The sequence below is a fragment of the Saimiri boliviensis genome, chromosome 14 (genome assembly GCF_048565385.1).
Source record: "Saimiri boliviensis isolate mSaiBol1 chromosome 14, mSaiBol1.pri, whole genome shotgun sequence".
NCBI lineage: Eukaryota > Metazoa > Chordata > Mammalia > Primates > Cebidae > Saimiri > Saimiri boliviensis.
Window position 1 is genome coordinate 85513074 of NC_133462.1, and position 26588 is coordinate 85539661.

At 39.8% G+C, this 26588-nt stretch overlaps 1 protein-coding gene across 15 annotated transcripts in view; it reads left to right on the top strand.

The window, feature by feature from the left end:
* The window catches only part of RYR2 (ryanodine receptor 2), a 753432-nt gene that overhangs the window by 436462 nt on the left and 290382 nt on the right, over positions 1-26588 (top strand). For all 15 annotated transcript variants that reach the window (XM_074385363.1, XM_074385370.1, XM_074385367.1 and 12 more), the window contains 7 exons: positions 362-495; positions 4132-4373; positions 8378-8570; positions 11077-11293; positions 13985-14089; positions 18642-18745; positions 25725-25808. In XM_074385363.1, the coding sequence (XP_074241464.1) occupies positions 362-495; positions 4132-4373; positions 8378-8570; positions 11077-11293; positions 13985-14089; positions 18642-18745; positions 25725-25808 (1079 nt within the window). The remainder of the gene's footprint in view (positions 1-361; positions 496-4131; positions 4374-8377; positions 8571-11076; positions 11294-13984; positions 14090-18641; positions 18746-25724; positions 25809-26588) is intronic.

Here is a 26588-nt window from a genome sequence, read left to right on the forward strand (position 1 = left end):
CTGTCATCCCAATACTTGGGGAAGCCAAGATGGGAGCATCATTTGAGGCCAGGAGTTTGAGACCAGCCTGGGTAACATAACAATACTCTGTCTTAAAAAAAAAAAAGCCAGATGTGGTGGCATGCACTTATATTGCACCTATAGAGGCAGAGGTAGGAGGGTGGAGGATCCCTTGTGCCCAGGAGATGAAGTCAAGGAGATCATAGCAATGAGCTATGATCACATCACTGCACTTGGGTGACAGAGCGAGATGCTTTCAGGAAGGAAGGAGTGGGAAGGGGAAGGGGGGGAAGGGGAAGAGGAAGGGGAGGGAGGGATAGGATGAAAGGATGGATCAGCTCAAAGTAATTTCTCTTTTCAGGTTCTGGACGTCTTGTGCTCACTCTGTGTTTGCCATGGGGTTGCAGTCCGTTCTAACCAGCATCTCATCTGTGATAACCTCTTACCAGGAAGAGATTTGTTATTGCAGACACGTCTTGTGAACCATGTCAGCAGGTAAATTTAGACAGTGTTACCTTACAGGTAACATAACAAAAGAATTCATGTTCTTGCTCTGTGGCTGATACTGTATTGTCTGTTTTTAAAATTAGAATGTATAGTATTATTTTCTGTATTTCTCCAGTGAATAATGTCTTTTTCTCTAACAATAAGACAGGATAATAATAAGTGAACCTAGCAAAATAATCGATTTCCCACAAACACATGTGTAAGAGCTTTTATTCATATTCCTGTATGGATAATCATTGACAGGTTCAGGAGCAGCCTGACAATTATATGGGGATATAGTTGTGTATAATTATGCTGGTACCTAACGTTTATTGAGTACCATGTGCCAGCTGTGGTGCTAAGAGCTTTACATGTATTCTATACTGTTCGTATCTGTTTTCCTAGGTACCACCATGATTCACATTTTATAGATGAAAAAACTGGATCTAGAAGTGGAACTTCGATCTAAATCCAGAGACTGAGCTTATAACCACCATGCCACACTACCTTTCTTATCCCCTGTGTTAGTCCGGTTTCTCTAGAGGCACAGGATAAATAGGATAGATGTATACATGAAGGCGAGTTTATTAAGTAGTATTGACCCACAGGATCACCAGGTGAAGTCCCGCAATAGGCCGTCTGTAAGCTGAGGGGCAAGGAAGCCAGGCCAAGTTCCAAAACCTCAAAAGTAAGGAAGTCAGCCGGGCATGGTGGCTCACACCTGTAATCTCAGCACTTTGGGAGGCTGAGGTGGGTGGATCACAAGGTCAAGAGATCGAGACCATCCTGGTCAACATGGTGAAACCCCGTCTCTACTAAAAATACAAAAAATTAGCTGGGCATGGTGGCACGTGCCTGTAATCCCAGCTACTCGGGAGGCTGAGGCAGGAGAATTGCCTGAACCCAGGAGGCGGAGGTTGCGGTGAGCCGAGATCGCGCCATTGCACTCCAGCCTGGGTAACAAGAGCGAAACTCCGTCTAAAAAAAAAAAAAAAAAAAAAAAAAAAGTAAGTAAGGAAATCGACAGAGCTGCCTTCAGTCTGTGGCTGAAGGCCTGACAGCCCTGACAAAGCACTGGTGAGCCCAAGTGTCCAAAAGCTGAAGAACTTGGAGTCAGATGTTCAAGGGAAGGAAGCGTGCAGCACAGGAGAAAGATGGAGGCCAGAAGACTCAGCCAGTCTGGGCTTTCCACATTCTTCTGCCTGCTTTTATTCCAGCTGTGCTGGCGGCTGATTAGATGGTGCCCAACCAGATTGAGGGCGGGTCTGCCTCTCCAGTCCACTGACTCATATGTCAATCTCCTTTGCCATCACCCCCACAGACACACCCAGGAACAATACTTTGCATCCTTCAACCAATCAAGTTGACACTCAGTATTAACCATCACATCCTCCATTGGAACACATAAATACATGTTAAGAAATAACTGCTTACAATTGACAAAATACTGTGTGTGATAGTGGTGACATTGACACACTGTATCTAGCAGCAAGCCAGAAGATACTGATTACTTCAACCTGTTTTAAACAAAAGTGCAGGGTTTGTTGTGTATTTCTATGATATGAGTTTTTTTTGTTTGTGTTTGTGTTTGAGATACAACTCTTGCTTGGTTACCCAGGCTGGAGTGCAGTGGCATGATCTCTGCTCACCACAACTCTGCCTCCTGGGTTCAAGCCATTCTTCTGCCTCAGCCTCCCCAGTAGCTGGGATTACAGGTATACCACCATGCCCGGCTAATTTTTGTATTTTTAGTAGAGTCAGGGTTTCACCATGTTGACCAGGCTGGTCTTGAACTCTTGACCTCGTGATCTGCCCGCCTTGGCCTTCCAAAGTGCTGGAATTACAGGCACAAGCCACCGTGCCCAGCCAATGTGTTTTTTAAACATATATTATATATACACTTACTGCATATTCACCCTATGGCAAAGACTTTATAAACATTTATTCTACTATTCAGTTCTCACAACATGCTTCAATTTATAGATGTTTACCAGCCCATTTCCCAGGAGGATAAACGGAGGATGAGCAAAGTTTCACAACTAGTGCCAGGTCACACAGCTAGCAAACGATGCTCAGATTTTCTCTCTGACTCTTCCAACTGTATTTCCAACCACAATGTGCTGGAAAAATGGAAACTGTAGGAAAATGGATACAGCTGGTTGTTTTCCTCTGCTCCTTTCCAGGCGCTCCTTTCCAAAATCAGTCAATTCCACCTTAAATTATGTTACCTCCGTTGAGCTGCGTAGCAGAGTCCAAACACCTGTGTTGTTTTGTTTGGTGTTTTTTGTTTCTTTGTTTTGTTTTTTGGTTTTTGAGGTTTTTCTTACAGCATTAAGATTTCCTTCATGGTTTTTTATACAACAGACCTGCCGTTCATGAGCAATACGTTCTTAGACCTTCATCCATCTTTACCTATTACTACCATAGGGTATATGTCCTCTCCTAAAATGGAACTAAATACAACTTACTAAAAATTCTTCTGTTCACAGTGAGGCATAATGAAAAACAGCAAAGCTGATTACTCACCTTGGTTCCTTCACAAGCAACATCACCTACCTCAGTCCCATATCCCATGTGGCACAAAGCTTAGCTTAGGAAAATTTCTACATGTCCTGGATACCTAATAACTCCATTAATTCTAAAAGTCTGCTGTGAGTGTCTCTGTTTGTGACTTAAATACGATGAGTGATACACAGCTTGCTGAAGAGGAATGAAGACAAAATAACATTAGTCCCTTGAATGACACCACCAAGAAATTTCAGAAGTAAAACTGCTCATGGAATGTTCACAGTGAAGCTGGCTTTCACTGTGTACAACTTCAGTTGTAGTTTTAATAATTTTTTAGTATTAAAGGAAATACCTGTTTAATACATTGGCATCTTACAGAAGCATGACTAATATTTAAAATAGTGAGATGTGGCTGGGTACAGTGGCTCATGCCTGTTATTCCAGCACTTGGGAAGTCGAGGCAGGAGGATCACTTGACCTCGGGAGTTTGACACCAGCCTGGGCAATATAGCAAGACCTTATCTCTACTAAAAATAAAAATAAACAAAATTATCTGGGCATGGTGGCACTCGCCTTCAGTGCCAGTTACTCAGGAGGCTGAGGTGGGAGAATTACCTGAGCCTGGGAGATGGTGGCTGCAGTAAACTATGATTGCACCACTGGCTTTCAGCCTAGGTAACAGAGAAAGACCCTGTCTCAAATAAAATAAAATAAATATAGGGCCGGGCACGGTGGATCATGCCCGTAATCCCAGCACTTTGGGAGGGTGAGGTGGGTGGATCATGAGGTCAAGAGATTGAGACAATCCTGGCTAATATGATGAAATCCTGTCTCTACTAAAAATACAAAAATTAGCTGGGCATGGTGGCGCACACCCATAATCCCAGCTACTTGGGAGGCTGAGGCAGGAGAATCGCTTGAACCCAGGAGGTGGAGGTTTCAGTGAGCCAACATCACGCCATTGCACTCCAGCCTGGTGACAGAGTGAGAGACCTCATCTCAAAAATATAAGAATAATAAATAAAATAAAATAACACTAAAGTAAAAGAAAACAGTGAAATTGTGAGATGTAAATGAAAACAATGAAAGTTTTGTTTGAACTTCTCTTACATACATGCTGTTTCCGTCTCTTTAAAGCATGAGACCCAATATTTTTCTGGGTGTCAGTGAAGGTTCTGCTCAGTATAAGAAATGGTACTATGAATTGATGGTGGACCACACAGAGCCCTTTGTGACAGCTGAAGCAACTCACCTGCGAGTGGGCTGGGCTTCCACGGAAGGGTATTCTCCCTACCCTGGAGGGGGTGAAGAATGGGGTGGAAATGGTGTTGGAGATGACCTCTTCTCCTATGGATTCGATGGCCTTCATCTCTGGTCAGGTACGTGCTGTCCATTTTCTTTTGTGGTGTTCTAGAAGGAGATCTTTTGCTCTTAACTGGGCATTTCTGAAAGCTATTGGTGCTGCTTCCATTGGGTACTTCTGTTGGGTATTAGTCAGAGATTTAACGCTGAGATGATGAGTAAGAGTGTTGAGGAAAAAGCAGTATTGCACTAGGGGAAATAGAAAACACAGTTATAGTACGTTTCCAAGGGACTGCCTAGCCCATGACAATGCTGTGTATTTAAAGAGTAGATTTTAAATAAGAGTGTATTGCTTATGCTTATGAACAATACTGTGTATTAAAGTGTGCGTTTGAAGGCATGAATGAACTGCAAGAAGCTTGTGAGTTTTCTGCTTTAATTGGTATGTTCAAAGCTTTAGCTGCCAAAGTAAAAGAACAAAAAACAAACCTTGGAAAATAATGGGAAGAAATAGACTAAGTTCAGCCTTCTGTTAGATAATATAATGGTGGGAAATCAATCATTTGTAAAGTGTGGTATGAGGACTCAGTCCATATGACACTTTGTTTCAGAAGTATCAGATGGTTTTAAAATAAAGGAATAGGTCATTTCACCAGCTACCACCGCTTAGCTTTGCTGGTTGAGTATATATTAAAAATAAATACTATGTATTAAAAATAATACTTTTCTAGGATTCATGAAGAAGTGGAGTTTGGTTAGCTCCACTTAAAAGCTTAGCTCTTGTTTATGCAGATTTTTTTAGATGTTAAAATTCATCTGGATTCTGCAGATGTATGCTTATATTGATAAAGCTGCATTTGGCATCTCATCTGAGTATGAGCTTGGCATAGTTTATAAATCACTTAGCATGTAGAAGATACAGAAAGTTACCTTAAGTTATAAAGCTGAACTTTACCTCTTATTCAGTACAAATGATAGACATTTACGAATGCTTTATGGGCTTAATAGCCTGTGAAAAGGGAGAATTAAATGGAACTACACCTAAGAGTTTATGGTAATGAGTTTATATCTAAAAGCACCCAATGTAGTTGCATTTAACGATGATACTCACTGAATTGTTTCTTCAGTGAGTGCCATTAGCTCAATTGTCTAGAAGAGATAAAGCTGTATTTTGTTTTTTTGTGTAAATTTTAAATTTAATTTTTGTATTTTATTTATTTTTTTGAGACAGCGTCTTGCTCTGTTGCCTAGACTGGAATGCAGTGGCACAGTCTCGGCCCATTGCAGCATCTGCCTCCTGGATTCAAGTGATTCTCGTGCCCCAACCTCCTGAGTAGGTGGGGCTACAGGCTTGCACCACCATGCCTAGCTAATTTTTTAGTAGAGTATTTTTTAGTAGAGTTGGGGGTTTCACCACGTTGGCCAGGCTGATCTCGAACTCCTGGCCTCAAGTGATCTGCTCGCCTTGGCTTCCCAAAGTGCTGGGATTACAGGTGCGAGCCACTGTGCCCAACCTGAATTTTTCATTTTTGTGAGTACATAATAGGTATCTGTATTTATGGGGTTGAAACTGTATTTTGCATATTTCACCTAACCTCTGAGGAATGTGGTTGGGGTCCTCACGGTACTGTAGACTACTTTGTACAGAAATGACCTGTTCCAGTCAGACCACAGTCACAGCGCCTTGTTCCCATAGTAAAGTTTTCCTGCTGACCAGCCAGAGAGAAAGAGCCCTAACTTGAGAAGACCTGTTAAGCACAAAATAGGGCTAATGTCCATTTTATAAAACGTTTTAACTCTGATCCTTTAGATATTATTACCTTTGCCTTCTAGCCCCTAGTATTGCTGTGCAGGAAATAAATACTCAACTGAATAAATGAAATATGTTAACTTGTTTTCCCATGACACAGAGATTAGATTTTAAAAAATTGATCAAGAATGTCAAGTTGCTTTCACTTACTCTATCCATATAATAATGTATTTTACTATTTTTGTTTTGTATTCAATTTGAAATTTTCTTTCAATACATTAAAAGTACCTGGTTCTTATGCAATTGAATTGTATGCATTATGCCTTTTATTGCAAAGGATCTGTTAGATAGAACAATAAGAACAACAACAACAAAAAAAATAGTAAATCTTTGGACATGTACCAGAAAGGATGGTAGGCAGTGGAATTTCAGGAGAAAATCATCCTGAAATTGTATTTATTTTTTTAAATGACAAGGAAATACATACCATATCATGCCTGCAGCGGAAAAGTGTTCTCTTAAGCCACTGGGGGTCTATTAAATGCTTTGCTAATTTTAGATTCACAGTCAACAAAGACAAATCTAAATTAGTTGGAATTTGTGTTACAAAACTCGAATTCATAGTAACAGATAACCTTCTTGGGGGTCATTCCCCTATTCCTTTTCTTAATGGTGGATGTACAATTTAAAGTATCAAATATCAGTGATTTCTAGGATGGAGCACGTTCTCTGCCACTTAACATTTCGTAATTGGAGAGTGGCAGTATTTCTTGCAATGAGGATTGGGCTCAAAAGCAAAAGTTTTGATCCATGTCTTTATTTCTTCTCTTCAATGTAAACGTTGTGGTGTTGCTACGTTTACTCTGTTGATACAGAACTGGATTTGGGGAATCCAGGTCCCAGATGTTTAAAAGGACCAAAAGGTTGAAAAATCTTGGTGCTTTTAGAGAATTTAAATACAGAAGTAGTGTGGAGAAATGTACAGGAAAGATGGGTACGGGTTTCTAGTACAGGATCTATGAAGCTATCGTATCCCTCAAACTGAGCAATATATTTGATTACAGTAACATTTTTAATAACATTTCTATTCACCACAGATCTTGGTACAAACAAGAAACCAGACCTTTTCCTGTATTGCTTTTATGTGATTCTCTTAAACAGCTGCCTTTATTACATTCAGGGAATTCTGAAAGAGACATTTGATGGTGTATGTATTGCCTGTGGATTTGAATATTGGTAAAATAAGAAGTGTCCACATTGAAAAAATAAGTATTCTCTACTGCTGGGATTTCACATTTTAAAAAATAGGTTTTCTTTACTACTGACATGTCAAATATGTTCTTGGTAAAGATGTTGGCATGCTAGAAATAAAAAGAGTTATTAGAAATACAAAGCACGTATCACAAAGTCTGTTTTTGTCTTTGCTCACACTGAAGGGTTTGCTTAGGTTTGTGAGCATGCGTGTTTGGGAGCACCTTCCCTTCCCTTCTTCCAGTGTGCAATGAGAAGCAGATGATCTTGTGACTGATTCATAAAGGAGTCCTTAGAATCAGGAATGGGCTCGGACCATAGGCTGGTCTTGCCAGGGCAAGAAATAACATTTATCAAATAGCATTTTCATGCCCCCCGGTTATATCCTGCTTTACTTAAGAAGCCAACCAAGATCTTGTGTGAAATAAATGTAATTGTAAAACAAAAACCAGTTGGCCTATAGCTATTTCACAATAAGCAACGCACTGCAGGAATAAATGATCACATTTTCTGCTTTCCTTTTCTTTATGTATTTTTATTTTAAATTGATAGAACAAAGGGAGTTTAGCATTCGAAAAGGGGACTGACATGAAGTACCTTCTCTGCCTGAGATTCTGTTACATGTAAAACATTATTCATCAGAATAATTAAACAAGGTGATGGCTATTTGGTGTTCTGTTTATAAGACATCAGAATTAAGAGAGGTTAAGTAATTTGGTTATGGTCTTACAAATAGCAGATGGTAAGGTATCTATTTGAAGTCCCTGGAGATGTTCCTTTGACATCATTACATAATCTGCTCTTAGATAATTTCCACAGCAATTGCCATTCATCTACTTGCAGAAATTTCTGTGTATCAGAAGATCCATTTTACAGCATAGATAGCAGTCTGACTCCTGAAGTAATTTTTTTTTGACAAAGGGTATAACATATAACATCCATTTACGTTGAAGATTTATTCCTTCTGGTGTTGTGCATTGGTTTGTCACTACATATTCAAATCTTTTGACTTTGGCTCTGAAGACGATTCTCTGAGATAAAAAAATACGTGACCTTCCTTAATGTTTTTTCTTCCAATAGGTTGTATTGCTCGTACTGTAAGCTCACCAAACCAACATCTGTTAAGAACTGATGATGTCATCAGTTGCTGTTTAGATCTCAGTGCCCCGAGCATCTCATTCCGAATTAATGGACAACCTGTTCAAGGAATGTTTGAGAATTTCAACATCGATGGCCTCTTCTTTCCGGTTGTTAGTTTCTCTGCAGGAATAAAGTTAGTATGTCTATGTTACTGGTCTCTTTCCTTTCTCATTTCTCATACCTCCACAGAAGACTCTACACTGCCATTGTCTTGCTTCTCTAATCCTTATTTCTCTCTCCTGGGCATCTGTCCTCAGCGCCTTTTGCCTGTGCCTTGAAGGAAGACGTAAGGCTCACCCGAGAGGGGTAACTTGCAAGGCTGAATGCTTTGTGTATGAATCCCAGTGTGTTTACATGTGGGCAGCCTCCCTCAAACCAGTGTTCTGAACTACTTCAAGATTTTTATTCTAGTTCATTTAATTAGATGAGATGAGCAAGGCTGCTTAAAAAATATTGCTTATTTTCTTATATTTTCATTAATTTTTCTTTTTAAGCCATAGTTCCTCACCCAATTGCAACAATTATTTCAACAGAAATTAAAGATTGTTTCTGGTGATGAGACCCAGATGGCTTTCTTCAGTGTTCCTCTCCACCTTTATTCTCTTTCTTTATTCTCTGCCTGTGGTCAACTGTGCCAAGATAGTTTCCTCACGCTCTTTCCTTTTATGCTATTATCAGAAGGAAAGAAATTAAAGTGATAATCCATAATCCATTGTAGTTCTGCAAATAAAACTTTACTAAATGTGGTGTGTTATAGGTAACTACTCTGTCATTTATTTTTATACACATACACACCTGTACACTTAGAATGATTCCCTTTATTTTAGTTATTCTTTTAGTTATAATTCTCCCAGGAATAATTTCCTAGTTATAAAGCATCCTATCAAAAAAGGAACAGAGTAATCATGAACTATTAACTATCCCTGTACCAGTTACTTTTTTTTTTTGATGTATTTATGCAAATTATGTTTCTACAAACTTCTGGAATGTTTTAACATTTTCATTTTTCTTCACTTTTCTTCGCTTTTATTTATTTATTTTTGGTCTAGACCTGATACACAAATTAGAAAAAGAATTATGGCCAGGTGCGGTAGCTTGCACCTGTAATCCCAGCACTTTGGGAGGCCGAGGTATAAGGATTGCTGGAGGCCATGAGTTTGTGACCAGCCTGTTAAACACAGTGAGACCCGATCTCTGTAAAAGTTTTTTTTGTTTTGTTTTGTTTTTTAATTGGCACCTAGTGTTATATGCCTGTAGTCTTAGCCACTTGGGAGGCTGAGTTGGGAGGATCACTTGAACCCAGGAGATAGAGGCTGCCATAACCTGTGACTGTGACACTGTACCCCCACCTGAACAACAGAGACCCTGAACCCCCAAAAAAGAATTACAAGGAAAATGAAAAATTTGAATTTATTTTTGTAAACCCAAGAGCCCCAGGAAATAGATATCACTTAACTGTTTCAAAAAGTGTTGTTCCAAGGAACTCAGATTAAATTAGGGTTGCTTAAATGAGCAGACTGTATAAAAGATTTTAGTAAGTTCTTTTTTGCTGTTGTTGAAATTGGTAAACAATAAGCAATAGGTTACCTGCTTTCTTCAAGTTGAAGTGAGTCTGCATCTCCTTTAAAGCGGCAGTCCCCAATCTTTTTGGCCCTAGGCACTGGTTTCGTGAAAGACTATTTTTCCATGGGCTGGGACCAGGGTTGAAGGTGGGGAAGGTTTCAGGATGAAACTGTTCCAGCTCAGATAGATCATCACCATTAGTTAGATTCTCATAAGGAGTTGAGCAGCCTAGATCCTTCAGAGGCACGGTTCACAATAGGGTTTGCACTCCTATGAGAATCTGAGGCTACCACTGATCTGACAAGAGGCAGAGCTCAGACAGTAATGCTAGCTTGCCCACACAACTCACCTCCTCCTGTGCAGCCTGGTTTCCAACAGTCCACAGACTGGAATCCATCACGGCCTGGGGGCTGGGGACCCTTTCTTAGGAGAATCTCATTAGGAAGTTGGACAGTGCAAAGTGGCTGTTTTTTTCCTCATTCCTTGTGAAGTCCAGTAATTTTAAGCATGTAGATATTTAGATCAGGTCTTTATATGTTGATGACTTGGGCACTTTGGGACATTAAGTGACCAGTTATGGACCTGCACTTCATTCCCATAAGAATGTGGTACATGTGCCTTTCATTATTTCTCTAGTGTGGGCGTCCCCAAACTGCGGCCCCCTGAGGCCATTTATTCGGCCCCCCCACTGCACTTCAGGAAGGGACACCTTTTTCATTGGTGGTCAGTGAGAGGAGCACCGTATGTGGCGGCCCTCCAACAGTCTGAGGGACAGTGAACTGGCCCCCTGTGTAAAAAGTTTGGAGACGCTTGCTCTAGTGGGTGATGGCATCACTGACCCATTAGTTAACTGAAGCTGGTTTTCTCTTCTGATGACTGTGATGTCCTCATGTTTTGCCTTTTCTGATTAGAGAACGTTGAATTCTAAGGTGATCACGTTATGCTGGTACTGAGGAGCAAATGTGGCTTCTGATAAAATTCCTTTTGTACTAATAATTTTTCCCTAATAGTTTGTTAAGTAGAAAACTTCAACGTACACCAGAGATAAAATTGACTATAACATGTGTCCTTTTTAGGGTACGCTTTCTTCTTGGGGGGCGACATGGGGAATTCAAATTTCTTCCTCCACCCGGGTACGCGCCTTGTTATGAAGCTGTTCTGCCAAAAGAAAAGTTGAAAGTGGAACACAGCCGGGAGTATAAGCAAGAACGAACTTACACACGCGACCTGCTGGGCCCCACGGTCTCCCTGACACAAGCTGCCTTCACACCCATCCCTGTGGATACCAGCCAGGTACCAAGATCAATCGTTTGTACTGGAGTCATTCTGACATGGCCTTCACACTTGGACCGCAAGCCATAGGAATGCATTTCACAGTAATACAATTGTACAATGGACATGTAGGACTGAAACAAGTCTCATAAAATAATACTTACCTTTACCATTTCCACTCATTTTCTAGTCTATTCTATGGTTGTTTTTGTTGTTGTTGGCCTTTTTTATTTTTTATTTTTTGAGATGGAGTCTCATGCTGTTGCCCAGGCTGGAGTGCAGTGGTGCAATCTTGGCTCACTGCAACCTCTGCCTCCTGGGTTCAAGCTCTTCTCCTGTCTCAAGTAGGTGGGATTACAGGAGTCGGCCACCACGCCCAGCTAATTTTTGTATTTTTAGTAGAGATGGGGATTCATCACGTTGGCCTCGAACTCCCGACCTCAGGTGATCCACCAGCTTTGGCCTTTCGGAGTGCTGGGGTTACAGGCATTAGCCACCACACCCAGCCTCTGTTCTATGTTTTAAGTTTTCCCGGCCGGGGCACGGTGGCTCACGCCTGTAATCCTAGCACTTTGGGAGGCCGAGGTGGGTGGATCACAAGGTCAAGAGATTGAGACCGTCCTGGCCAACACGGTGAAACCCTGTCTCTACTAAAAGTACAAAAAAATTAGCCAGGTGTGGTGGTGTGTGCCTGTAGTCTCAACTACTCGGGAGGCTGAGGCCGGAGAATTGCTTGAAACCGGAAAACAAGTTGCAGTGAGCCGGGATTGTGCCACTGCACTCCAGCCTGGTGAAAGAGCGAGACTCTGCCTCAAAAAAAAAAAAAGAAGTTTTCCCAACCCAATAAACTGATTCCCTAATGTACTAACAGATTACAACCTGAAATGTTAAAAACACTGTTCAGGGTTGTCTTTAAAGTTTTATTAAAATAATTAATATTACTTAGTTTATAAAATGCATATTATACTTTTTAAAATAGGCAATAATAGCAACCGATAGAACTTAGTGACGAAAATCATAAAAGAAATTTTAAGGTATAATAATGCTAAGATGATTTCATATCTGGGATAATTACTGCATTTGCTGACTTTAGAGTGTACTTGTTAAGTTCCTAACCTTTTTGGCACTAGGCACTCGTATCCTGGAAGGCAATTTTTCAGTGAACCGGTGGGCCGGGGTTGAAGGTGGTTGTAGTTTCGAGATGAAACTGTTCCACCTCAGATCATCAGGCATTAGATTCTCAAAAGGAGTGCACAACCAAGACCCCTCACAGGCACAGTTCACAATAGAGTTTGCACTCCTATGGGAATCTAAGGAGAGTATAGAGAAAGGTGAGGATACTGTATAGGAAATAATGAATTTTTAATGATTTCCTTCTTCGATACAATTCCATAGAAAATGTTAACTGACTTTATCTTGCGTATAGATTAATATCATGAACTCTAGAGTCAAAATGCCTGGCATCAAGTGCCTACTCTTTCCCTGGGGGAGCTGCTCACCTTGTTTATTGGGATGCTGAGAATATGTTTGCCATAGTTAATAGATACCATATGACTTGGCAAATAGGCACCCAACAAATGTCAGCCATTATTCCCCTTTTTCTGTTTCATAGATGTAATGGAGTTCTGAAGTTGGCAGTGAATTAAATATTGATTGATGTTGATGGTGAAGTAGCTTCAGTGAGGTTGGTTAGATATTGAAAGTTGGTTTATTAACGAGCAAAGACATTGTTTCTGAAGCCTGAAGTTGAATGACTACTAGCAGTCAGATGTTTAGTTCCTTGAATCCAATTTCTTGTGCCCCTTTTGTATATCATGTTATTAAAATGAACATGCCAATGTTGTTCATGGCCAAAATTCAGTCTGCATTGCCCACTGCTAAAACATGGGAGGATATGTATAGTGGTACCTAAGTTTATAGGAAAAAAGATTTGGGAGGCTAGAAATGGACAACTAGATTATGTCATGGTAGAACCTTAAGGATTACCTGAGACCCAGATAACCTCCATCAGGGAAAGGAAACACTCATCACTTGCTTCTCGTGGAAATGACTCCTCGACATTGGGCACTGGGGTTATTTGCCCACTCTGTGTATTACGGGACAAGCTGTGGGGTCACACAGAAGTGCTTTATCAGATGTAAACAACCCATCCATCTCTTACCTGATGTTCTCTATGAACATTACATTTCTTCCTTTCAATGGTGACATGTAAAGATTTGTTTTTATTTCTATGAGGCTTATATTTAGAAACCACTAATACTAACAGAGTAGGGGAAGACATCAATCACTGCAGTCAGAGATTTACCTGCTCAAAGATCTGATGGGTTATAATGTGGGCACTGGGTTGCCTTTACCTTGGCTTATGAATGCTGGCCTGGTGGGTGTAAGAGGTTTGGGGTGGTTTCTCATTTTAAATAATGCCTTCTTTGGTAGTTGTTCCATGTCCATTAAACATCTTCCGGTTGTCCCCACCAACACTCCAATTTTTTTGTGGCTCATAAATTGATTTGGAAACCTAAGTTGTCAAAAAAAAGCCCACAAATTTATTTAAAGAATAGCATGAAATAGATGGCATAGAACTTTGTTATATGATTATTTTAATGGTTTATGAGGCAGTTTCATTTAGTTCAGTTTGCAGTGAAGACCGTGGGCACCGCGTTTTCTTGCATTTGTCTCCGATGTGTCTTTTCTTTTTCTTTCCGTAAATTTTAGATCGTGTTGCCTCCTCATCTAGAAAGAATAAGAGAAAAACTGGCAGAGAATATCCATGAACTCTGGGTTATGAATAAAATTGAGCTTGGCTGGCAATATGGTCCGGTACGTAATTTTGAGATTTATTTTTGGATTCTGTTAATACACCTTTCCGAAAACATAGCTTTTTCTCCCTTTTCCTGCTCTGAGGTGACATCAATCAATTGGATGGATTTTTTTTCCCCCTACACATTAGTTTTTGTGCAGTTTTGCTTTACCACATTATTATAGTAAATAAGGCTGACAGCTGTTATTGTCAGGTTCACTGAAGGATGGTCTAGCTGCCCAGACAATTGAAACTTATAAGTCTTTGTGCTGAAAGTTCTATTTTCAAATCGAGGTTAACATATACAGATAATAGGCATTGATTTTTAAGCCACTTAAAAAAACACGGTGAAATTGAAAGTGAAAACTGAAAATGGAAAGAAATAAGGCAACATTTCTTCTAAGAAACATCCCTTGCTGACGTTCCTTTTCTTTCATACCAATTCTGTGTGGAAGCAGAAGGTCTGCGGGCTGTAGTTAATGGTTGGTTTCATAGGTAGAATGAAGACAGAAATCATGATCGCATGTGTTTCTAAATGATATTTTACTGAAGATCTTAGTTTACAACTTAGTAAAATTTAGATTTAAAACAACTTCCTGGGTAATCCTAGCATATATCATATACTTGTTTTCATCAAAACCATGGTAATATTTTCATTTTTATGATATTATATGAAGTGTCCCAAAGGCTGTAACACTTTTTTATACCTGACTGAATATAGAAATTAATATATTGACCCATCATAATTTATTGCATTGAGCTCTAAATAAAGAATATTTATTATTAACATTAGTAGTAGCATCATGTGATACTCCACACTACTTAGTAACATTTATATATTTATTCAGTGTTTTGCATCCTCACATACAGATTATTAGGTTACAGTGTCATTACAGTGAACGGGGTTGTGTTATTAAGTCAGTTGTACTTGTGATGACCTAGCAGATAGTTCTTGCGGTTGTTAAATGCCTTGGTAGGCATCACGTAGCTAGTGAGTAGCAGCTCCAAGACTGGATTCAAGGTTTTCTAAGACAAAGTTTAGAAAGTGACTGCAAGTCACTATAAGGCTTGCTGAAACATGACCAGAAAATGGGATGCTTTTATTAACTAAATGATAGATATTTGTTACACCAGCAAACATTTGGATACCTAGTTTTGTGCTACATCATCAGTTCTTTTCTCTTTTCTTCTCTTTTTCTTTAATTAAAACAGAGTTTCGCTCTTGTTGCCTAGGAAGGAGCATTGGTGCGTCTCGGCTCACTGCAACCTCCACCTCCCAGGTTCAAGCGATTCTCCTGCCTCAGCCTCCCAAGTAGCTGGGATTACAGGCACCTACACTGACTAATTTTGTATTTTTAATAGAGACAGGGTTTCACCATGTGGCCAGGTTGGTTTCAAACTCCTGGCCTCAGGTAATCCGCTTGCCTCAGCCTCCCAAATTGCTGGGATTACAGGCTGGATTACAAGTGTGCCTGGCCTCATCAATTCTTAAAATTGAAGGACATGTATAAATGCCAAATAAAAGACTGAACTACCTATTAGTCAGTTGGAGGAGAGAGACTACAAGTGTGTAAGTAATCAATTGCCAGAGAAATTACAGGCAACGTTCTGCAGAAGTTTCAAACATAGAGAAAGATAATTAGACTCCAAGAAGATTGAAAAAAAAAGTTAACATAAGAAATAAACAAAATGTAAAACAACAGAGCCCCATATTGTAATAGCAAATATTTTACTGGGCTTTTAAGACGATCTCTATTGCAAACTCAGTAAATTCACCTAGGTGATTCTGTTTTTCAGAGAAAGCTTAGGAAGCTTAGGTGTGTTTCTTCTTTAAGAACTGACTGAAATATAAGGTCTCATTGATTCTTCCAGTTAAATTTAGTTCTGTTTAATACCATACATTCTATTCCTGTCATGTTCAAAACACTCTTCGAGTTTTCAGATACTGACAGATAATATGGTACCGCAGAGCCAGGAAGCTCACAGTTGACCCAAGTTATCCTTTGCTGGGTCTGAGGCCAATTGAGGCAACACTGGGCTTGACATGCCTCTTAGGGAGACACCAACCCCGTGGTCTGCTGCTGTGGCGTTGGTACCTGCATCTTTCCTGGTGCCGGGAATGTTCTCTCACCTCATGTATGATTTGCAGCCTGATGCTTTTCCAAGATCTTCCCTGAAACTCCCTTGTGTGCAGTAGTTATAATCCTTGACCTGTGATCTCTCTTATTCTAGACTAAGATAGGTGCCTATTACTATGCTGATTGCATAAATTCTTTAACATTTTAAATGATAATTTGAAGTATTCAAGTATTTTTTGGGTGGAGTAATTTATACTTAGCTGCCCAGCATGCTTGATTTTTTTGTTTGTTTTTTTGAAGAAGTTATAGTTTCTTTGGGATATATTTCCCAGGAGCATAGTGCAAGGGCTCTATTTTATGGAATAACAAGGCAGATCCACCTATCATTTATTTGTCCCTTTAACATTGATTGTATGTCTACTATTTGCCTGGGGTGTGTAATACTGGGGACCCAATTTTCAGAAGACCTTGACTTTTAAGGTGTTGTGTTTGCTTTCTTGGCTTTTTCTGCTTAGTTGAATGATAGCTAGGCAAACAATTACAGAGTAAAGAAGAAATATTTAGCTCTTTCCTTGGAAATCAGGGAAGGCTTCCAGGAGGAAGTAAATATTTGATCCAAGGCTGAGGGACAGGTCCAAGATGGCTGGCAATCAGAGAGCATGACCATGTAGCAGGCAGACGACCAGGCATGTGTAAAAGTGAGAGGCAGAAGACACAGGACATCTGCCATGACCTTTCAGTAGTGCAGTGTTGCAAGAGGACACCTCTTTTGTGGTGCAGACTAGAAGAGGTGGGAAGCCAGGTCATTTGGGAAGGAAGTGTGTCACAAAAGGCTTTGGGAAGAATGCGATTTTATTCTGTAGGGGACTAAAGAGCATTGAAAAATGCTTATCTGGGAGGTGACAGATTTATGTCTGCTTTCAAAAGAAGCTCTGCTGCGAATGTGGAAGAGTAGAGAGCCTGGAGTCAGGATGAGGAACAGGGAGAGGGCAAAGGGACCCCAGGTGACAGGTGACTCAGAGCCCTGCAGCAGGGATGGAGAGACATGATTTCAGGAGATGTTTCAGTGTTCACGTATGAGATATAGTAGGAGAAGGAAGGGAATCTGGGCAGATAGCTGGTTTGGCTTAGACACTGGAGAAGATGGTGGTGTTGGTTATTCTCTGGTATAGAGAGTAGAGGCAAAGTAGAGATGACCTAAATGAGGAGATTATCTCTGGATTCAGGCACATTCATTTTATAGATGTTCAATTTGTGTTTCCTTTGTAGGGTTAGAGATTGAGAGTTTAGATTATATTGTATAACTCAATTTCATCTTCAGTTATGCAATTAAATAAGTATACCTAATATATGCTTCTGTACAAGCCTTGTTCATTTGTAATGATGATCAGAAAGAAAGGAATAAATACGTCATTTCTAACTTGGTGACTGCAGAAGAATTAAAACAAAAAATCTCAATCATATTTGCGTACTTGTTATGTGGCAGTCATAGGACCTGGTATTGATGCCCATGAAGTAATTTGTTCCCTGACAGCATATGGCTGCTATCTGGGTGCTGCCACAGCATTAATGCCGATGCAATTTAGGTCTCTGAGAAGATAACAAACCTAATTACAAATGCAAGGAGAGAGAACATCTTTCTCATTAATTCATTCCTAAAACCTTGCATTTAGTTTAATGTGATTGCTAATACACAGTTTCAAGGATTAATATAAAAACTGCCTGCATAGGATGCCAGTGGATTTTATGAAGGTAATAGGGTGATTTGTGAGATCAGGAGGTAACTTGCAGGGGGTAAAATGAACAGCCAGAACCACCTCAAAGTGTGTATGTCAGTCAGTCCTATCGTTAATTGATGTCTGCAATCAGTTTGGTTCTATACTGGAAATTTACTATGAATTAAAACTAAGTCATTACCACACCCTTCTCACACAGAGTTTATTTCAATTTATAAAACGTGTGTCAAGCGCCTACTCATACCAGGCATGTTTTAGGTGTTTGGAACACATCAAAAAACAAAAGAGACCAAAATGTGTGCATTTTTGATCTTTTAATTCAGGGAGACAGACAATAGCCCAATAACTCAATAAATCCAATCTGTTAGAAGGCGTGCGGACAAGAAAAATAAAAAAGAGTAGGGTGGGCAGGCAGACTGTCCTGATTAGGCAAGTGGTAAACCTCACCAAGAAAGTAAGATATAAACAGATGCTGCAAGGAGCTGAGTGAGTGAGCCTGTGGGAATCTGGGGTAGGAGTGTGCATGGCGGGGGCTCGTGGAAGCTCTGCCAAACAGAAGGGAAGGAACATGGATAATGCCAGCTTTTACCAATGACCTCAGATGCTCACTGCGCCTGCGAGGTTGTGGAGGCAGGTTTGCGGGGGTGGTGATCTGGGTGTTGCTTCTCGCCTTCCGCTTCTACTTTCCACCACACGAATTCCATTGCTAGTGCCTGGCATTGGAGAGGATTCTATGTCAATTTCCTGTCCTGTTTCAGGTTAGAGATGACAACAAGAGACAACACCCATGCCTGGTGGAGTTCTCCAAGCTGCCTGAACAGGAGCGCAATTACAACTTACAAATGTCGCTTGAGACCCTGAAGTGAGTTTCCTAACTTTTTCTATTTTCCTGTCTGCCTTACCTGGAAACAAACAACAAACAAACAGAAAACCACGTATTGATATTATATGTTAATTCAGCTGTGAAGTGATTTTTCTTAAGAGTAGTAAAAAGTTATTTCCGCTGAAATTATTTTACCAGGGACCTGGAACATAAAAATTTGAACCTCATTTCAAATTCTAGAATTTGGGCTCAGATAGAGTCATGAGCTGCCTAACAGCGTTTGACTCAGTGATGGACTGTATATATGATGATGGCTGGGAGATTATAATAGAGCTGAAAAATTCCTATTGCTTAGGACAGCATAGCTGTCATACCTCCTAGTGTAATGCGGTATCTTTTCTTTATTTAGATACCCAAATACTTACCATTGTATTACAGTTGTCTTCAGTATTTGGTGAAGTAACGTGTACAAGTTTGTAGCCTAGCAGCAGTGGGTTATATTGTATAGCCTAGGTGTGTAGCAGGCTCTAGGATCTAGGTTTGGACAGGTATACAGTGTGATGTTCACATAATGATGAAATTGCTGAAGGACCCATTTCTCAGAGTATATCCCCATTGTTACGTAATGCCTAACTCTATATTCTCAAGGGTGCAGATTATCATGGAAATACACACATTAGGCATAGAGTGAGTTTAGGGTTTACTAGGAACTTAAAAGGAAGATATATATATATATATATATATATATATATATATATATATATATACATACATCAAGTAAATTGAGAACCTAAAGGTTAAATATGACAAGGTTTGCTTGTTATAAGGAATGCATAATGAGCCCTGTGTCCTGAGTACTTGGATTCAGCCCCTCTGATCTTCCTTTGTGCCCTTGACATGAGGTTTGTATATTTAGCTTAGTAATTCATGGCAGCTCATTATTTCTTCATCTTTTACAACAAAATGTTTTCTTGAAAGGTCATGGTCTAACATAATTTAAATTTGCATTGCATTCCCTATCATTTTAACAATTGACAGCTAAGCCAGCTATTGCAGAGAGTAAATTCTGGAGTGTAGAAATCTCTGTATTTGCATTCAGCATGTTGTGCCTTTGACTGTTACATGTAATCCAGTGTCATTCCTACCAGCTGCTGGTGGCTGGTTTGGTTAATCTTCAGAGGGCACATGCTGTGGTTTTATTCTCTCTGGTGAATGTAAATCACCCTCTTCACAAGCAAATTCTTAACACTTCTTTGTTGATTTCCTCTTTTTTTTTTTTTTTTTTTTGAGATGGAGTCTTGCTCTGCTGCCTAGGCTAGAGTCACTTCTTTGTTGATTTTCTTTTTTCTTTTTTTTTTTTTTTGAGATGGAGTCTTGTTCTGTTGCCTAGGCTAGAGTGCAGTGGTGCGACCTTGGCTCACTGCAACCTCTGCCTCCTGGGTTCAAGTGATTCTCCTGACTTAGCCTCCTGAGTGGCTGGGATTACAGGTGCGTGCCACCTCACCTGGCTAATTTTTGTATTTTTAGTAGAGACAGGGTGTCACCATGTTGGCAGCCTTGTCTTGAACTCCTTATCTCATGATCCGCCTACCTCGGCCTCCCAAAGTGTTGATTTTCTTATAACTAGTTTATATGATGGACTGATTTTGATTGATTGATTGATTGATTGATTGATTTACACATCCAATTAGGGGAAAACACCCATACTTCTCTAAGATTTATGCCATCCCCAATTCCAGTGGTTTAGAGAAGGTACAGTACTTTCTTTCTATATTTCTTTTATTCACTTATTTCATTGGTAGGCCCCAGAGCAGAGTAGGTAAGAACGCAGACTCTGGAGTTGGGTCGTCTGGGCTTAAGGGCTTGTTCCACCAAGGGAATGTGGCTGGAGTCACTCAACTCCTCCGAATCATAGGTTTTTCTCTCCTTAGTAAAATGAGGATTATAATGCATTTGCTTCATGGAATTATTATAGGGACTGATAGGATATTGATAAAGCCTTTAACATCGTATTTCTGACAGAGGAAGCACAGTCTAGGTTTTTCGTTTGTTTGTTTAATAAGTATATCATGGGAAGGATGAACAGCTTCATTTGTTTAAATCTTTAGAAGTTCTAAATAACAAATAAGCAAGAAATTACTCCAGAATATCCCTTATTTTGAGTTGAGGAATGATTTAATCAAATGTGAATTTTGGATGCTGTGTCTGTGATTTGTTTTCTTATGTAAATTGTTGACAATGACAACTTACTTTCAACTTGCATTCTCATCTGGGTATCCTGCAGTACTGCAGAATTGAGACACTCTCAGAACAGCACAGCTTGGCAGAGCATGCCTGCCAGACGCCCTTAATGTGATCAGTGTTACCAAAGGTTCAGTTTCTGGTTTAGTTTTCATTATTTTCCAAATTCCAGATCTTAATTTCGGAATAAACAGCTCACATTTTAGAAATAATTGATAGAAGGATCTTTAGTCAACATATAATACACTTTCATAGAATTTATTTCTTTGGAAGTTGACAAAAATATAGTGACACTACAATGATACGACGTTTTTCTGCTAGCAAAGTGTTTTTCCTGAAAATTATTTTTAGGTGATGTAGTGTGCTTGTACATGTATGTGGCAAAGGGTGGGAGGAACAGTAGGGACCCAGGACACAGGAATGGAGAGGAAAGCAATATGGAAAGGAGACAAATAACAGGTAAGGGGAGAGGCGGAGCAAGGGAGCAAGTAGGTTTCTCATACCTCTATTCCTCCTCCTCCTCTCTCCCAGCCCCCTCACCTTCCCCTCCCCTTCCCTTATTTTCCCTTCTCCTCCTTCTCCCTCCTGTTCCTAATCTCCCTCTCCCTCTCCCTCTCCTCCTCGCTCTCCTCCTCTCCCTCTCCTCCTCGCTCTCCTCCTCCTCCTTCTCCCTAATTTCCCTCTCCCTCTCCTTGTTCCTCACCTTCTCCAACACTCAGTTAATGTATATTGTACCCGTTAAGTAATTTCTCATCATCTACTCTCTTCCAATGCCCTCCCTCTTCCAAGTCTCCATTATCTATAATTCCATTCTCTCTGTCCATGTGTACACATTTTTAAACACTCACTTATGAGTGAGAACACAGGTATTTGGCTTTCTGGGTCTAACTTATTTCAGTTAAGGTAATGATCCTCAGTTCTAATCAGGTTGTTACAAAAGACATGATTTCATTCTTCTTTATAACTGAATAATATTCCATTATGTATATATACCACATTTTCTTTATCCATTCATCTATTGATGGACACTTAGGTTCTTCCATATCTTTGCTGATGGGAATAGTGCCACAATAAACATACAAATGCAGGTGTCTTTTTGATATATCAATTTGTTTTCCTTTGGGTAGATATCTAATAGTAGGATTGCTGGATTGAATGGTAGTTTTATTTTTAGTTCCTTGATAAATTTCTGTACTTTTTTTTTAATAGAGACCACTAATCTACATTCCCACCAACAGTGCATAAGAGCTCCCTTTTCTCTGCATCCTCACCAACATCAGTTTTTTTGTTTTGTTTTGTTTTTAATGATAGCCATTCTAACTGGTGTAGGATGATATCTCATGGTGGTTTTAGTTTGCATTTCTCTGATGATTAGTGATGTTCAGCATTTTCTCATATATCTGTTAGCCATTTGTATGTCTTCTTTTGAAAAATGTCTATTCATGTCTTTTGCCCACTTTTTACTGAGACTATTTGATGTTTTTCTTGTTGTTGAATTGTTTGTTTCTTGCATATTCTGGGTGAATGAGTAATCTGATGTCAGTTGAAGTGTTTGCAAATATTTTCTTGCATTCTGCAGGCAATCTCTTCACTCTTGATTTTTTTCTTTCACTGTGCAGAAGCTTATTGTTTTAACAGGTCTTGTTTGTCTATTTCTGTTCTTGTTGCCTGAGTTTTTGAGGTCTTAGTCATAAATTCTTTGCCTAGACCAATGTTCAGAAGAGTGTTCTCTAGGTTTTCTTCTAGTATGTTTTATAATTTTGGGTCTTTGTTTGAGTCTTAACCGTTCTTGAGTTGATTTTTGTATGTAGTGAGAGATAGGGGTCCAGTTTCACTCTTGTGCATGTGGTCATCCGGTTTTCCCAGCAACGTTTATTGAAGAGTGTATTCTTTCTCAAATGTATGTTCTTGTTGGCTTTGTGAAAGCCAACAAATATGGCTGTGAATATGCAGCTTTATTTCAGGGTTCTCTATTCTGTTCCATTGATCTATTTGTTTTTGTACCAGTATCATGCTGTGTTGGTTACTATAGCCTTATGATAGAATTTGAAGTCAGGTAACATGATGCCTTCTTTTTTTCCCCCCTCAGGATTTTAGGATTGTTTTTCCCTAATTCTGTGAAAAATAATAAAATGACTTTTTTTTTTTTTTTAAACAGAGTCTCACACTGTTCCCCGGGCTGGAGTACAATGGTGCCATCTCGGCTCACTGCAACATCCACCTGGTGGGTTTAAGCAATTCTCCTGCCTCTGCCTCCCAAGTAGCTGGGATTACAGGCACCCGCCACCATCCTTGGCTAATTTTGTGTATTTTTGAGTAGGCATGGAGATTACAGGTGTGAGCCACTGTACCTGGCTTACACTGGTATTTTGATAGGCGTTGCATTGAATTTGTGGATTGCTTTGGGCAGTATGATCATTTTAACAATATTAATTCTTCAGATTCATGATCATGGGATGTGTTTCTGTTTGTTTGCATCATCTATAACTTCTTTCATCAGTGTTGTGTAGTTTCCCTTGCAGAGATCTTTTATCTCCTGAGTTAAATATATTTTAATTTTTATGTGGATACTGTAAATAGGACTGCCTTCTTGATTTCTTAGCTAGATTGTTATTGGTCTATAGATATGCTACCAATTTTTGTACATTGATTTTGTATACTACAGCTTTACTGAATTCATTTATCAAATAAGAGTCTTTTGTGGCGTCTTTAAGTTTTGTTTGACATTAAGATCAAATCGTCAGCAAATAAGAATAATTAGACTAAATCTCTTCCAGTTTAGATGCCATTTATTTCCGTCCACTGCCTAATTGCTCTGGCTAGTCTTCCAGTACTGCAATGAATAGGGAGTGGTGAAAGTAAACCTCCTTGTTTTGTTCCCGTTCTTAGAGGGAGTGCTTTCAACTTTCCCCATTCAGCATGATGTTAGCTGTGGATTTGTTGTATATGGTCTTTATTATTTTGAGGTATGTTCCTTTTTTACTTGTTTATTGAGAGTTCTTATTATGAAGTGATGCTGAATTTCATCAAATGCTTTTTCTGCATCTACTGAGATGCTCATATGGTGTTTGTTGTTGGTTCTGTTTATGCAATGTATCACGTTTATTGATTTGCATATGTTGAACCATCCTTGTGTTCCTGATACAAAACCCACTTAATTCCTGAACACATGCAGCCTCCCTCCCAAGACTGAACCTGGAAGAAACCGAAAACCTGAACAGAGTAATAACAAGTAGCAAAATTAAATCAGTGGCCAGGCATGGTGGCTCATTCCTGTAATCCAGCACTTTGGAAGGCTGAGGCAGGCAGATCACTTGAGGTCAGAAGTTTCAGACCAGCCTGGCCAACATGGTGAAAACCCAACTCTTACTAAAAATACAAAAATTTTCCGGGTATGGTGGCACACACCAATAATCCAAGCTACTTAGGAGGCTGAGGCAGGAGAATTGCTTGAACCTTGTGGGTGGAGGTTGCAGTGAGCTGGAATTGTGCCACTGCACTCCAGACCAGGCGACAGAGTGAGACTTTGAAAAAAAAAAAAAAAAAAAAAACACATTGAATCAGTAATAAAAAGTGTCCCGACAATAAAAAGCCCAGGATCAGATGGATTTGCAGATGAATTATACTTAACAAACAAAGAACTAATACCAATCCTTCTGAAACTTTTCCAAAAAATATAAAGGAGGAGGGAAGTCTCCCTAACCAATCTATGAAGCCAGTATCACCTTGGTACCAAAATCAGACAAGGACATACAAAAAAAGAAAACTACAGACCAGTATCCCTGATTAACCTAGACACAACAATCCTCAACAAAAATACTAGCAAACAGATTGCAACAGCACCTCTATCTATTTTTTCAAACATTAAGGCAACCATGTTAGTCTTTCTATTTAAAATCCCTTCATGGGGCCACAGTAGCTCACGCCTATAATTTCAGCACTTTGGGAGGAGGCGGATCATCTGAGGTCAGGAGTTCGAGACCAGCCTGATCAACTTGGAGAAACCCCGTCTCTACAAAAAATATAAAATTAGCCAGGTATGGTGGAGCATGTCTGTAATCCCAGCTACTTGGGAGGCTGAGGCAGGAGAATAGCTTGAACTTGGGAGGCGGAGGTTGCAGTGAGGCGAGATCGTGCCATTGCACTCCAGCCTAGGCAACAAAGAGCAAAACTCTATCTAAAAAAAAAAAAAAAAAAAAAAAAAAAAAAAAAAACTGTATAGTGAAGTTGTAAGATCTACAAAAGCAATAATTCTGTCTGTGAAACTGTGAGCAATATATTGTTATGATCATTCTATTTTCAATTAGTTACTTTTTTAAATCCCTTAAGGCAGGCGTCCCCAAACTTTTTACACAGGGGGCCAGTTCACTGTCCCTCAGACCGTTGGAGGGCCGCCACATACTGTGCTCCTCTCACTGACCACCAGTGAAAGAGGTGCCCCTTCCTGAAGTGCGGTGGGGGGCCGGATAAATGGCCTCAGGGGGCCGCATGTGGCCATAGTTTGGGGGTGCCTGATTTAGAGGAAGGAAACAGAACTACCAGAAGAGGTGGCAGGGGTTTACTTATCAGCGTATTCCTTTTTGTGTCATTTCAGTTTGCAGTGTCTTATCCCTAACTCGGAAGTGAAGATTAGCAAATCAATATATATATTTTTTTCTTTTAAAACACAGCTTCTGCTGTGCTTTCAAGGTTATGCCTGATTGCCACTGCTGTCGTGTTGGGTTGCTCTAGACAGAGAGAAGGAACGACCACACTTATCTTTGGTTTTGTTTTCCAGGACTTTGTTGGCATTAGGATGTCATGTGGGTATATCAGATGAACATGCTGAAGAAAAGGTGAAAAAAATGAAGCTACCCAAGAAGTAAGTTGAATGACTAGGCAACATTAAATGCAGAGTTTAGTGCACCCAAGTAACTCTTGATGGACACACAGATGCCTTGCTTATACTGAAGCTTTAAAATTCAGATTCAAGGCTGGGTATGGTGGATTATGCTTATAATCCCAGCACTTTGGGAGGCCAGGGCAGGCTGATCACCTGAGGTCAGGAGTTTGAGACCAGCCTGGCCAACATGGTGAAACTCCATCTCCATTAAAAATATAAAAATTAGCTGGGCATGGTGGCACGTGCCTGTAGTCCCAGCTACTCGGGAGGCTGAGGCAGAAGAATTTCTTGGGCTTGGGAGGCAGAGGCTGCAGTGAGTCGAGATCGTGCCACTGCACTCCAGTCTGGGCAACAGAGTAAGACTCCATTCAAACAGAGGAACAAACAAACAAAAATGCTGATTCAGAAATTTAAACTAGCTGAATTACCCTAGGGGTTACGTTAAGTATCTGGTGAGACAATAGTTTCTATCACATTGCTGAGTGATGAAACAAAACTCAGAATATATTTGGGAGTAGATTATAAAAATTGTGTTATTTTCCCAGTATTTTTGTATGTGAACAGAGATATCTATATTTCTGAATGATTACATATAGCTTTCTAGTTTCTGCCCAAAAATCTTTATAATATTATTTACTTTTACAATGAAAATATATTTGAATAATTATGAAGTCAGTATCTTCCACATTTTAAGCTGAGAAAATTGAGGTAGATACATGCTGTGTAACTGGTTTGGCCTGCTGTTCCATGACCTGTGTC